Source organism: Euprymna scolopes, chromosome 9 (assembly GCF_053919585.1).
Source record: "Euprymna scolopes isolate OS-2025 chromosome 9, ASM5391958v1, whole genome shotgun sequence".
NCBI lineage: Eukaryota > Metazoa > Mollusca > Cephalopoda > Sepiida > Sepiolidae > Euprymna > Euprymna scolopes.
Genome location: NC_136490.1, coordinates 84,549,622 through 84,565,564, shown reverse-complemented (window position 1 = coordinate 84,565,564; position 15,943 = coordinate 84,549,622). Strand labels below are relative to the sequence as shown.

General features: G+C 34.4%; 1 protein-coding gene across 4 annotated transcripts in view; it reads right to left on the bottom strand.

Moving 5' to 3' along the window:
* The window catches only part of LOC145284740 (lymphocyte-specific helicase-like), a 208,632-nt gene that overhangs the window by 60,000 nt on the left and 132,689 nt on the right, over positions 1-15,943 (bottom strand). For all 4 annotated transcript variants that reach the window (XM_080133683.1, XM_080133684.1, XM_080133682.1 and 1 more), the window contains exons 12-13: positions 10,169-10,294; positions 395-497 (exon numbers count right to left, since the gene is read on the bottom strand). In XM_080133683.1, the coding sequence (XP_079989809.1) occupies positions 395-497; positions 10,169-10,294 (229 nt within the window). The remainder of the gene's footprint in view (positions 1-394; positions 498-10,168; positions 10,295-15,943) is intronic.

Below are 15,943 nucleotides of genomic sequence, written 5' to 3'. Positions count from 1 at the left end.
GTTAAAAAGCATAGCACTCGCATATGGGGTACTGAGTGTGACTTTTTCCTTTGGGGCTTTGTCAAGCAACAAGTCTATGTGCCGCCCCTTCCAAGAGATATTGACGAACTAAAGGCTCGAATAACGGCAGTTGTGGGAACCATTGACGTCAAGATGCTGGAACGCGTTTGGCAGGAAATGGACTATCGACTAGATGTCTGCCGTGTGACGAATGGTGCTCATATTGAGCAAGTTTGAAGATTCCCCACAAAACTTGAAACTTTAACCTTTCCAACGGTACCAATTTCATTTTTTAACTCCTAATAGTTTTTGAGTTATTAAAAATCTTTATGTTCCCAAGACTTTTGAAACACCCTGTATATCTCAATACATTTAGCATCTGAAAGCAACTTACCTGATGAAGCATGGAAATAATGTGGTCTTTTTGCTCATTAGCCATAATTACTTCGTTTGCTTTTTCTTGGCTGATTCTCTCAATATCAAACCATAATTCAAAACTGATTATGAAAAAAAATAAAAAGAAGCAATATTATATTTCAGTTATAATTTGTGATTAAATTATGCCAGTATCTTCCCACCAGATTCCAATAAATTACTAATTCTGTTCTAAATCCCCCCCCCCTCATTCTTTATATTTTTTAATATTATAGAGTTCTTTTTTAATTTGCGAATTACCATGAAAACCTATGTAATGTGTGTATATATTTGTGCAAAAGTAAAAGTACACTTGTCTAGCATGCAAAGGGAGGGATATATTACCCTTTCTAACTTCTTCATTCAGATATTTTCTCCATAATTGATTGAAGATAGATGACTGAAGATTTCTTTTTTTCAAAACAAAATAGTCATTTCTCATAACTTGTTATTTGGAATTTTCTATAAAGAATCCAACATAAACAACTGGAACCTTTTTTTAGGAATAAAAGACAAGTCATTTTAAAAATGAAAATACTGTAAAATGAAAAAAAGTTTAAAAAATTGTTTCTTTCATATATATTTGAAGATTACAAAGTTGTAATTTAATAAGATCTAATAAAAAAAATTTTTAAAACTCATAGCATCCGCACGATTTCATAAATTCTGCCGTGTTCTCTTCGGTGCCAAACACTCAACTATCACTTCCCGAATTTTTTCTTTTTTAGCCAATTAATGCATTTCAAATTACAAAAGTATACCGCTTTGATGTTTATTTTTAACAACTCAGAGACATGATGTAGTGCCCACATTAAAAACATATGTAATCACCACATTCGGTGCATTCTATGAAAATATTGAAATATATGTCTCACAAAATTAAATTGAACTGTTACATTTACTGGGTTAATAAAAAACGTAATTGGCTAAGCTCACAACTAAGTGAAATTATACTAAATACAATTAAAAAGAAAAACAAATTCTGGCAATTTGAACAAATTTTATGCTGAAAATTACAGATTATACAGGTGCACTCAATTCAGTATGACAAATAGGATTAAGAGTCAAACATTGAAACAACATTCACAGGCAACATGAATTGAATACATGGAAGATACTGCCAAGAAGATGGGTTAAAAAAAACTTCTCACACCTGTCATTATACTAAACCTCTATAAATACATTTGCACATGCATGGAATATTTTCTACATCTGGTCTGGTGCACCAACCACTAATCTCTTCTCTTTGTGTTACATGAAAAAGGACAGACCCCAGTAATTAAAAGAATAAACTAGATAAGTTTGAAATTGATATTTGGAAAAGGATTAAATCGAACCCAGTAAGCAAGTTTAAAAAGATAAGAGATTAAAATCCTAGGAATGTAGCGATTGTTCATTCTTTTAAAAATGACTGGATATATTAAATTATGTCTGTTAAAACAAGGGACAATATGAGTTAGAAATAATGATGAAATAAATAGATTATAAATGATACAATTCAATTTAGGAATTTCTTTGTTTACCAAAGGTGTGCGGATGCATGTGCAAAGCGCGCGTGTAATTTGAACACACGAGAGAATCACATTGTCGGCCATGCCTCTGACATTATAAAGAAAGGGAATTCCTAATATATTGAGAAAGGGTTCGGGTTAGAGGAGACAGTCAGAGACAGAGCTGACACCCTCTTGGAGGAGAGGGGGAGGATAGGACAATGTTATTGTAAAGGATAGAATTTCCTGAGTCATCAATCAACCAGCTGGTAGAATAAAAGGATCATCTATAAATCTCACCTCAATCTGTATGCATGTATGTATGTATGTGTGTGTGTGTATGTGGTTCAACATTTTTTCGTGCCTTCTGTAGGTAGTCCAGGTTTCTGAGCCACAGAGCAATGGGGTGAGGACAACTGCTCTGTAAACCTTCAGCTTGGTGTCGATGCTGATTCCTCTCCTTTCCCAGACTTTGTTTCTGAGACTCCTGAATTCGCTGCTTGCCTTGGCGATTTTGTTGTTGATTCTGAGATTGATTGTGGCTGTCCGAGATAGAGTGCTGCCCAGATAGGTGAAGGTCTCAACCGCTTGAAGGTTCTGTCCCTGACTGAGATACTTGGCTCATGATACAGATTTCTAGGAGCTGGTTGGAACATAACTTTGGTCTTCTTGGTGCTAATTGTTGGCCGAAGTCGTCACAGGCTGCGGAGAATTTGTTCATCTGGTCTTGCAATTCTCGCTCGTTGCTGGCATTGAGGGCAAAGTCATCAGCAAAAAGAAAGTCACTCAGCACTGCCTCCTTCACCTTTGCCACAGCCTGCAGTCTCCTTGGGTTAAACAGCTTTCCATCTGTTCTGAATTTAATGTTGATGCCTGGTAACTGGTCGCTGAAAGCGTCAAATAGCATTGCAGAAAACATCAACAGTGTAGGAGCAAGGACACAGCCCCGTTTAACTCCATTTGTTACGAGAAAAGCCTCCGAGAGTTCACCGTTGTCAAGGGCGCGCCCCATCATGCCTTCATAGTAGAGGGCGGCAGTACTAGGGGTCTATCTTCAAAAACCATTTGCACCTAGCTTAATCTCTTCATTAGGATGATAATAGATAGAGAAAAAAAGAATTTTTGAAAAAAAGTCATTTTTGGCATGTGGGGGGCTTTTTTTACGATAGTGCCCCCCCCCCCCCCCCCGGCCCAAAATCACCATTTGCAGCAAAAAATTTACATTATGCAAAATTGCATGCACCTAAACGTCCTAAATGGATACAAATTGGTATAGATAGTTGAGACTGATGATTTCTAGCCATTTTTGAGGCATTTTTGGGTTCCTAGGATAAAAAGAAGGGCCAAAATGAGCCGAAATTTGCCCAAAATTACCCGAAACTTAAAAAATCAGCTATTTGGCTACTATGTTACTCCTAAAACATTCCAAATGACTATGAGTGGACTTAGTTGGCTAGAACACACTGCAATGGCAATGGCTTCTTGATAACAACACTGCAATGGCTTCATAATAACACTGCAATAGATTCTTATTCTATTCAACAGAAATTCATTTCTGCTCGGTCCTTCATTTCTCTTAGTGTCCTCCCCCACCCCAAAACTGTGAAAGGAATTAGTTCCATTTCATATAAAAGGGAAATCCCCCAAAGAATAGTTAATAAACCATGCAATGCAATGTTCACTTAATCCCCTAAGCGAAATTCCCAGAGAGACAAATAATAATTATGCACACAAAAACAATGAGGTGAAAAATTTGTTTTGAATAAGAGGTGGGGGGGGGGGGGCCTTAAGAAAACTCAAGCTACATCTATTAAGTAGCACCCAGTCACAAGACTCAGATCCCCTACAAGCCCGTCCTATTGCTGCGGCAGGAAACATTGGTCGAGTCAATGTTTTTACAAAGATAAGTACTGCAATGAATGTGGCAGGAAGGGCCACAAAGCGACCTAGTGCAGGAAGAACAAGGACAAGAACAGCGTCCGACAGACTAGATTCGACTTTGATTCAGATAAGAACTGGCGCAAATATGTCACAGTTAACATCGCAAATAAAACTGTGCATCTACTATTGGATTCCGGATCTGACCTGTCCATCATTAACCTTAAGACGTGGAAAAGGCTAAGGAACCCAACCATGCAGAAGACGAACAAATTAGCTCGAGCTGTGACAAGCAATAAAGTGGAATTCGAGGGAGAGCTCACACTCCTGGTGCCCTTAAATGGTTTTACTAAAAAAGTGAAAGTGTCTGTACATAGGACATCCGAAAACCTCTTCGGTACTGATTGGATGGAGTGATTCGAATTGCAGGACCAACCTATGAATAAATTCTGTCATAGGGTAGAAGACTCGTCTACAGAAGCACAAGAACTGAAGGACGAGTTAAAAGAGGAATTTCCAAAAGTATTCTCACCAGGACTAGGAAAATGTACAAAGACTATAGCAAGATTCAAACTAAAAGAAAACACTACCTGTTTTCAAGAAGAAACATATCATCCCATTTGCAGCAACAGAGAAATCGAAAAAGGAAGCTTTAATGGAATCTGCTAAAGGAGGCAAAAAAACTGAAATTGCAAAGCCAGAAGCTAAAAAACCCTGCGCCAAAAGAATTCCCAAAGCCAAAGTAACCTAAGGAGGACGACAAAACTGATGAGAAACAAATTAGCCATGCGGATAGCCTATCTCGGCTGATACCACTGAAAAGGGATCTGTTGGAAGATTCCATCATTACCACTCTTCGGACGGACAGGGAAATGATGATGGGTAACACAATCAGAGAACTCCCGGTGTCTCTTCCGCTGATTAAAAAGGAAGCATTTCAACAATTTCTACACATGTATAGGATTACACTCAACCTGAACCCACCAACAGCAGGCTCACCTGCAGAAACCATGTTTGCGCAAAAAGTGAGATCCATTTTTGACAAGCTCTTACTCAAACGGTCAAGGCGATTAGTGACTACTTATGTACCCAGTAAACGTTTCAGATCAGGTGAAAGAGTGTTTTTCAAAAGTTATAAAAACAACACATCATTCTGAGAGGTGGGTACAATTACTAAGAGTCGGTGACATGGGATATATCATCCAAGGACCAGCATATTACCCGCATACGTCACCAGAACCAACTAAGATGTCGATCAGTTGAAACCAGTGACAGTCCATCATTGGAAGATGAGCCGATAGACACTGTCTCCGAAACTTTTGATCTTGAGCCTCCTCAACCAACACCTGGCGGTCGTTACGTAAGAGAAAGTTTACCAAACCATTGATGGTAAACCCTAAAAGGAAGAGGTACTGACAGCTTTTACGAACAAAAAGTTTGGGAGGGGGTGTTGGAGACGCCCAACAGTTGAGGAATGGTATTGCTCAACTCACCTTGCCTGTAATATATGTGAATACATGTTTGTTTCTAAAAGTCCTGTGTTCCTTTCATTTTATTACCATTTAACACTATAACAACATAAGATCTGAAGATACAACTTTTTAAAGATGAGTCTGTAAATTGTGCAAATTTCCTACCATTTTCAGTCATAAGCTTATATGCATTTGAATAGGACTGACTTAAGGCAAAATGTCCAGTCAACCACACATTTTTTGATTCTTTGAATGATCATAAGTCCAGTTCTAAAAAAAATAATAAATAAATAAAGACCATATTTCTTTGATTTTATGCTCTTTTCATTAATGCTTAATTCGAGTTTCTTGAATGTAAAGAAAAAAACGCTTCAGTATTGTTATCCAAGAAAATCATGAGGAAATGCCTTTCTCCTCTAAAATTTGTAATTTTTTTTTATTACATAACATAAAACGTTATGTTCGTCTTAATATTAAACACTAATGTATTTTTTTAACATACATAATTTATAATAGACTGAGGTAATCTTAATTTTTGTCCAAATGCAGAGTGCCCTTTTTCAAGGATCTGGATTTTTTTTTTTAGAGAGTAGAAATTCTGTTGAAACTGGAATGTTCAATTTTTTTTTCTGAGCCAAAAAGTTCTTTGTATGCAATAAAATTTTCAAATATGTTTCTGGTTTTAATATTTATTCCAAGAAGCTCACAAGAAGTGGCTGGTTACTTTTAATGCATCTAAAACCAAACTTCTGTCTTTATATCATCAACGTTCTGATCCCCATCTAGCATCAATTGAAATGAATGGCTCTCATCTTGAGGAGGCCCCATGTTTTGATAAGCTTCTGGGCTTGACCGCTGCTCCTGATCTGAAATGGAACACGTACATCAAATCTGTTGCCAAGGTCGTTGGGAAAATGGTAGGACCCTTCTTTCGATCTAGTAGATCGGTCACTGCTGATGCAATTTTCTACCTATATAAGAGCCAGGAACGTCCAACGATGGAGTAATGTTGCCACATCTGTACAGGAGCTGCTAGGAAGACCTTATCCTGCCTTGATAGAGTTCAAAACAGACTTCGTAGCCTAGTGGGGGAATCCCTTTTCTCTTCCCTGCAACCTCTTTGTCACAGAAGAGACGTTGCAAGCCTGTCTCTGTTTTATCGTTATTTTCATGGCAAATGCTCGTCTGAGCTCCAATCCATGGTCCCCCCCTTGCCAAACTTTCACGAGAAACACTCGTCTAGCTGAAAACACTATCAATAATCTCCCCCACTCTTTATCTGTGCCTTAACCTAATCATAGATTTCATGAACAGAGTTTCTTTCTTAGAACTGCACACCTATGGAACTCTCTTCCTTTTGCCTGCTTTCCAGCTGACTATAATATGGTCGCCTTCAAGTCCAACTTAAACAAGTTCTTGATGTGCCGTTCCCCTTAAGTAATCCAAATTACCAAATTCCTACTACTAACAATTATTACAACATTGTCCTATTGACTACTGCATGCTTATTGACCGTTATCTTTGAGTGGCCTGCAGGCCTTGATAAGTGGTGATTCCTTTGAAAAAAAAAACAAAAAAAAAAACATGGAAATTTCGAATCAGAAAAAAAAACTTAAAAGTGTGTGTGAGAAGTATCTTTCACACATACACTAACATGAGAATCAAATTTACTAATTCATTACAATATCTCCAGTTGTCAGCCCCAAATTACACAAGGTACCTGTTCTATTAAACTGATTCGCTCTGACTTCCAAGCTCTAAACACCCAGCAAACCTAGTACAGATCCTCGAAAAAACATCACACCTTTCTTAATTATAACTGTTACTTCTGAAGCCGTTTGTGCTGAACAGGAAAGCTAAACTCTTAGCTACTCCTTTGGCAGTGTGGTGTGCAATTTTTCCCCTATGTCTCCACTGAAGTACTCCAGAATCCAAAGCCAGAGTCTTCCCACATGCATTCCTCTTAAAGTGACTTAATACAGTACCCTGTCAAGCTATGTCATGTGGACTACCCTAAAATTCCCGTTTGGAACCACATTTTACTTATTCATTACATATTGACAGCATTTTTATTTGATCCCCTTTTTTTCTTCTCTTTGACTGATTCACAACATACCGGTCTCGCTTGTAATTATAAATGCCAACCTATTATGTTTTGAGTGTCCTTCAAGTTTGTATCTGCTATCTCCCTATCTAGGTTCATAATTTGGACACAAAAAAAAAAAAAAAATAAAGTTCTCCATGCTGGAAGTTGTCCAACGACTTGAAGCTGGCCCAGTACTATGGACTGGTACATTTCCTTTTTTTATGCAAGTAAAATATATTCATATATTTTGATGTTATAATAATGGTACATAGCAAAAACGGAACAAGTAAATAAGTAGTAACAAAAATTCAACATAAAAATTCCCGATTTCAAAAAGACATATTTAAAGTTCAGACGTAGCTACAATGTTATAAGAATAACATCAAAGATGAGAACAAATACAATTTATTTATTTTTTCTTTTTTTTAACATTTTGAAGAGCAGGAAGGCTACATTCCTTTTAATATAGTTATAAATAAGGAATAATCCCATGTTTTAAAATAAATATTTACTGTTTTCAAACAAATAACATCAATTTAAGTTATGGAAGGCAAAGTTCCCACCTCTATAGTTTTAGATAAATTGTTTCACCCTATGTTCAACTCCAAGTAGTGAAGTTTCTTTTTTGTTGTGTTAATCAAGGAGGGAGTTGGGATGGATTGTTGCTATCCAGATTTAGGTTACAGTTAAGGTAGAGATGGGGGGGGGGCAATATGCAGATTCAGAATTACTGGTAGGATTAAAAAGAAAGTTTGTTTTATCTCCCACTCCCAAGAAAAAATAAAAAAAATAAACTATATTCCTTAGCAACAACAAAAAAAAAAAAAATTATGGTTATATGCCTTCATAATTTAAAACAATTTGGTTAGAAAAATTTGGTAGTTTATCATGAGTATCAGCAATTGAAAATTAAGTTTAAAATAATGTAAAAAAAAAAATAAAAATCGACTTTGAAATCAGAAATTAGGCTTGAATTTTTCTGATTCTACAATCCAATCCAGCGCGGCCATCGGCGAGATTGAACTCACTACACGCGTTTGTAGTGTAATTCAAATCTTGTCGGTAGCTGAGTACTTGATGCTTCGCCATGGCTATCAAGGGTATTTTTTATTGTGTCACCATCACTAGATGGGGTGCCCACCACAGCTTAAGAGAGCCCCATCTACCCTCAAGAGAAGGATAGATCGCGCCAGTTTCTCAACCTGGTATTTTACCATTTATTTACGGCACAATCACGTTGATACACAGGTTCTTGCCAGATCACCGAAGTTAAGCAACGTTGAGCCTGGCCAGTACCAGATAGGTGAGCATTTGGGAAGGCGAGGCGCTGTATGTACCGCAAAGTAAAATACTAGGTTTCTGATTCTAATGCCCTAAAAAGCTTGGATTTTCAGATTTTTGGTTGTCTCAACACATAATAATGTCCGTTAGAATTCTAACGGACAAGAATATATTCATCAAAGACAAATTTATAAAATAAATTTAACTGGAAAATCTAACATATAAAGTTAACAATTTGGATCATTTATGTTAGACCTAAATAACAAAAGTTGATATTCTACCTAACATTTTTTCTTTTCATCTTTGCAGCATAATCTTTACAATAAATAAGTGTAATTCACTTAAGTTTTTTTTTTTTTTTAAATTAATTATTCTAACAAGGAAGATTACAATAGAGACAATTTTAACTAATGACTGAAAAGGCTAGACGATTGAAAAGGGAGAGGCAATGACTTTCAAAAATATCGGTGAAAACAGTGACTCCTCCTTGTAGAAAAGTGATCAGTTAAGAGTGAAGGAATTAATGTTTTGGGCCAATTTTTCGATATTTGTTGTCCAAAGGGTTGAGCTTCAAAATGATACTGATCTGAGAAAATCTGTCGCCTCTGTTGAAAGTTTTAGGCAGACATACATACATACATACATACATACATAGATACATTTAAACAGACAGGTGAAATTTATATTATAGAAGACTAGCGGGGATACCTGGCATTGCCCGGATGTTTATAGGTGTAAAAGAAAAAGTGTTTTGAACCCAAAACGAACCTGAAGGTAGAAAAGAAAGTGAAAGAAAACGTGAGATCTTACCATGATGCTACAAGGCCATAGAAAGTGAAAAGCGTTCGAATTTAGCGATGTCAATCAAAAAACTGACCTGCAGAAACGAACGTTGGTTGGAGACCAGTTCAGCTTTCCACCGTTTCATTTGTTTCCCCACAATGTTAGGGAAAACCAGCTCCCCACGAAAAGGGTTGTCCAAATGAATAGCAATTGTCTGATATGAGAGGTTTCCCCTGACATTGATCAAAGCTGATTGCTTTCTGGACATGCCGGCACGAAAGGCCAGGTAGCTGCTTTCGCTTTCGATTCAGTTTCACTTTTCTACGAAAAAGCTGAACAAACACACAAGAGAAAGGAATAGCGTGAATTTTATAAAAGTCGATCAAAATAAATCTGGATATGACACTCCTTCGCAAATTGTAGATATTATGATATAGGGAGTATATAAAAACTTCTAAAACATTGGACATACAAAGAAAAACGCGCAGCCGTTTTGTCTTTTTATATATAATATATATATATATATATATATATTAGAGAGAGAGAGAGAGAGAAATTTTTTTTTTTTTTTCACTTTTAAATTGAAATGACACTAATGAACCCGACGGGCTACACCGGGTAGATACAGTTACAATTAAACTGCTTCCTTTATACCGTAAAGCAAATGTATAACAAAAGGCAGCTGCATAGGCTTTAGAATTATCAACATTCTATTCTTGAATTTTCTATTTGAAAAGATAGAAATAAAATATTTCGATGCTGACCTTTGTAAATCATTAAACAATTCAGGTAAGAGGAAATTCAAAAGTGACCATAATTCAGACAAACTGTTCTGCAATGGTGTCCCTGTGAGTAAAATCCGATGAGTTGCGTTGTATAAACGTAGTTCTCTGAAATAAATAATATTTCAATTTAAAAGCAGAATTTAAAAGAACTTAATCACAATAAACACATTGAAAATATATAATTAAGGCCATAACAAGAGAATATTATTTTCATTATTTTGACTCCAGTACATATCAATCACATGTTTTTAGGTAGATTGATGTGGTTCTCGATTAACTGTGTCGCATATATACTCGAGAGTCAAAACAATGATAAGAATATTCTCTTGTCATAGCCCTAATAATAATGTTAAATTTGAGAATTTAGTGATAGATATCGGACTAGTTGTAAGTATGCACTAGGTTATTGTATGTCTAATAGGTTGCATATTTGCAATGCGTGTGAATAACAGGTGAGAGATGTTCAGCTTAGAAAAGGCGAGGATATTTCTGATTTTCACTCAAAGTCTGGTTTCTCTTTGAAAAAATATTTTTTTTAAGTCAGTGTTTTGTTAAACAGCGGTTATCTGCTGTGGTTATGGAACCACAAGTTTTGCCAGGAATAATAGCTGGAAGCCGTTGGATATTGGATCTCTGATGAAAGCAATTACCTTGAAATGGGCTAACCAGTAACGAGGACATCTGGGATTTCCGGTAACAAGTACATACATTCCAGCATATGAGTAAGAGCAGCCCTCTGCTGACACAGAGTTTAGTTTTCGGAGGTCTAACATGTGGTTGTTTTCTGGTTGCTCTTGAAAATATATGGTTCACTTGTGTAGAGTTAAACTAATCTTGATTTGGTCAGATTGAAGATTTCATTTTGCAAGTTTACTGTTAAAAAAGGGTTACCAATGTACCCACTAAAAAAGTTATTGGTTATAAACTGGTGTATTAATTTTATTTGTTGCAAATTGGTGTAATCATATTATTTGTTGCAAATTGGCGTAATCATTTTATTTGTTGCAAATTGGCGTAATCATTTTATTTGTTGCAAATTGGTGTAATCATTTTATTTGTTGCAAATTGGTGTAATCATTTTATTTGTTGCAAATTGGTGTAATCATTTTATTTGTTGCAAATTGGTGTAATCATTTTATTTGTTGCAAATTGGTGTAATCATTTTATTTGTTGCAAATTGGTGTAATCATTTTATTTGTTGCAAATTGGTGTAATCATTTTATTGGTTGCAAATTGGTGTAATCATTTTATTGGTTGCAAATTGGCGTAATCATTTTATTTGTTGCAAATTGGCGTAATCATTTTATTTGTTGCAAATTGGTGTAATCATTTTATTTGTTGGAAATTGGTGTAATCATTTTATTTGTTGGAAATTGGTGTAATCATTTTATTTGTTGCAAATTGGTGTAATCATTTTATTTGTTGCAAATTGGTGTAATCATTTTATTTGTTGCAAATTGGTGTAATCATTTTATTTGTTGGAAATTGGTGTAATCATTTTATTTGTTGCAAATTGGCGTAATCATTTTATTTGTTGCAAATTGGCGTAATCATTTTATTTGTTGCAAATTGGTGTAATCATTTTATTTGTTGCAAATTGGTGTAATCATTTTATTTGTTGCAAATTGGTGTAATCATTTTATTTGTTGCAAATTGGTGTAATCATTTTATTTGTTGCAAATTGGTGTAATCATTTTATTTGTTGCAAATTGGTGTAATCATTTTATTTGTTGCAAATTGGTGTAATCATTTTATTGGTTGCAAATTGGTGTAATCATTTTATTTGTTACAAATTGGCGTAATCATTTTATTTGTTGCAAATTGGCGTAATCATTTTATTTGTTGCAAATTGGCGTAATCATTTTATTTGTTGCAAATTGGTGTAATCATTTTATTTGTTGGAAATTGGTGTAATCATTTTATTTGTTGGAAATTGGTGTAATCATTTTATTTGTTGCAAATTGGTGTAATCATTTTATTTGTTGCAAATTGGTGTAATCATTTTATTTGTTGGAAATTGGTGTAATCATTTTATTTGTTGGAAATTGGTGTAATCATTTTATTTGTTGCAAATTGGCGTAATCATTTTATTTGTTGCAAATTGGTGTAATCATTTTATTTGGAGATTCATGTAATCATTTTATTTGTTGCAAATTGGCGTAATCATTTTATTTGGAGATTCATGTAATCATTTTATTTGCTGGAAATTCGTGTAATCATTTTATTTGTTGGAAATTCGTGTAACGATCTTATTTGTTGGAAATTCGTGTAACGATCTTATTTGTTGGAAATTCGTGTAACGATCTCATTTGTTGGAAATTCGTGTAATGATTTTATTTGTTTTAAATTCATGTAACGATCTCATTTGTTGGAAATTCGTGTAATGATTTTATTTGTTTTAAATTCATGTTTTGTTTTAAATTCGTGTAATGATTTTATTTTTGGAAATTGGTTCAATGATTTTATTTTTGGAAATTGGTTCAATGATTTTTTTTGTTGGAAATTGGTTCAATGATTTTATTTTTGGAAATTGGTTCAATGATTTTATTTTTGGAAATTGGTTCAATGATTTTATTTTTGGAAATTGGTTCAATGATTTTATTTTTGGAAATTGGTTCAATGATTTTATTTTTGGAAATTGGTTCAATGATTTTATTTTTGGAAATTGGTTCAATGATTTTATTTTTGGAAATTGGTTCAATGATTTTATTTTTGGAAATTGGTTCAATGATTTTATTTTGTTGGAAATTGGTTCAATGATTTTTTTTGTTGGAAATTGGTGTAATGATTTTATTTGTATCATTTTTAATTAGAATTCATTGAGATAAGTATTATTCATTCATTTTATGTATTGCGGACTGTTATCCTCATCTTTTATTAGTTGTTTCACAACGTTTTGACCAACTATTCCTCTGGCCTTCGCCAGGTTGTAACCGCGACGGATAGGAACTCTGAATCTCCTTACTGCATTCACTGCAATTACTGCCTTCCATAATTGTCGTTTCATCTTGTTTTGGCCAAGTAAGCCACTAGCTGACTTTGGGTAGGATTGAAACCGTTATCTTTAGACATTTCTTACCTGGAACCGTAGAGATTCAACGTCTATCAACTGCGCCTTCGGGGCCACAGGCGCAGTTGATAGAGACGTTGAATCTCTATGGTTCCAGGTGAGAATTGTTTGAAGATAGCGGTTTCAATCCTACCCAAAGCCAGCCAGAGGCTTACTTGGCCAAAACATGGTGAGACAACAACTATGGAAGGCAGTAATTGCAGTGAATGCAGTCAGGAGATTCAGGGTTCCTATCCGTCGCGGTTACCACCTGACGAAGGCCAGAGGAATAGTTAGCCGAAACATCATGAAACAACTAATAAAACGATGAGGATAACAGTCCGCAATAAATAAAATTAATGATTTTATTGGTTGACAATTCGTGTAATCATTTTATTGGTTGACAATTCGGTGTAATCATTTTATTGGTTGGAATTTGGTGTAATCATTTTATTGGTTGGAATTTGGTGTAATCATTTTATTGGTTGGAATTTGGTGTAATCATTTTATTGGTTGGAATTTGGTGTAATCATTTTATTTGTTGGAATTTGGTGTAATGATTTTATTTGTTGGAATTTGGTGTAATGATTTTATTTGTTGGAATTTGGTGTAATGATTTTATTTGTTGGAATTTGGTGTAATGATTTTATTTGTTGGAATTTGGTGTAATGATTTTATTGATTGCAAATTTGTATAAAGATTCATTTTTGTAGGAAATTGGTGTAAAGATTTTATTTCTTGCTAAATTGGTGTTATTGTTTTATTTATTTTAAACAGGTTTCATTTGTTTTAAACTTGTATTATGGTTCTATTTATTTTAAATAGTTGTTATGGTTTTATTTGTTTTTGTTTTAAACTGATGTAATGGGTTTATTTGATTATTACTAGAGTAATTACATTATTTGTTGTGTGAAACTAGTCGCATGGTTTTATTGGAGCGGGAATTCTTATATTACATGATTAATATTGTGACTTGTGTTAGAATTTCACTTATTCACTAGCATTCAAAACCTTATCTGCATAATAATAGACTCATTTTGAATCAATGCAATTCTGAAATAAACATGTTAGTGATATGAGAAGCAAACTGACAATTTAGCATATATATTTACGCACTAGCAGTTCAGCCCCGCTTTGCTCAGACCCTATGTACTGTTCATAACTTTGTGTGTATATATATATATATATATATATATATATATATATATATATATTAAAACGTTTGACTTAGGTCCAGGTAACCTACATCTACAATTTCAAGTGTTTAGACCCAAAATTGGTGGCGGAGTTTGGCAGAGTCTGCAAAGGTTAACTCTCTAAACTTTGACCTCTTGGCAGCCAAATTTTCACCCAAAACTGATTAAAAAGCTTTCTGTATGCCTAGGATCACTTTATGTAAAATTTCAAATGTTTAGACCCAAAATTGGCTGAGTAGTTTGCTAGACACTGCAAAGGTCAAATCTTTTTTGGCAGTCAAATTTTCAGCCAAAACTCAATTAAAAAGCTTGCCCTATGTCTGAATACACTTTATGTAAAATTTCAAATGTTTAGACCAAAAATTGGCTGAGTAATTTGGTAGAGACCGAAGAATTCAATTTTTTTTTTTTACTTCGACCCCAATTTTGACCCTTTAACAGTCATGTTAATAAAGTTAACATATTTTTAAGAGGTTTATAAATGTAAAGTTTTGTTTCTATTTTCAGCAAGTAATGAAAAAAAGTGAAAATATTTTTTGAATATTCAAATTATTTCAATAATAAAAAATGTTTTAAACATATTAGCTTTAAACTATTATCTTTCAAATAAAACCAGCATTTGATTAAAGTAAGCATTTTAAATACATTAAAAAGTAATACTAAATAAAAATTATTTTTTAATTTACAATTGAAATGAATCATCAGCAACAACTCCATTTGTTTACTGGCTAGAAGAATATTTTCACATGTGATTCTGTATAGGAAAAGATTAGTGATTTTTTTTTTTTTAGTTCATATTTGGTATGATGTTAAAAGTGGATCAGGTGACCAGAGTTCATCCCTCAATCAAGTCATACCAAAGACCCAATAAATAGTATCTGATGCCTCTTTGCTATGTTGAGCAATCCAGGCAAAAAAGTGGTACATACATCTGCTGAGCTTTGGGGTCACCCTCAGCTATGAGTCAATCCATTTCTTTTATTTATAAACAATTCATTTTCAGTTAGATTTTTATTGTTCTGTAAAACTGAAAATGAGGTTAGTCATGAATTCAGCTCCTTCTGGATGAGTACAAAATTAGCTATGATTGGACCTGTCAGAATTTCTCTAGTAGAGACACCTCTGTTGACTGCTTGTCTTCTAATCTTTGGACGAGAAAAGAAAAAATAGTAAAAAATTATGGTATGTGACCTCCTTACTGACATTCTTGTACACTATTTTCAAGAAACCTTCACTGTTCACACTGCCAACTATTCAGCGCTTTCCAGCACTGAGCACCTTTGGAAGAAACTAAGAGTTTGTTAGAGACTAATAACGAAGTCTGGCACCAAGAGATTTGGTGGTGGAATGAAATGCTCAACCCATGGCAAGTGTCTCATATTCAAGATGTAGGACACTGGTTCCTATAAAGTATATAACCAAGCAAAGAGAGCAGCTATATTATTTTAAAGCAAACAAGGTTGTGTTACAGGGCCTGGCCCCAAACTCAGCAAATACACATGCAGTTCA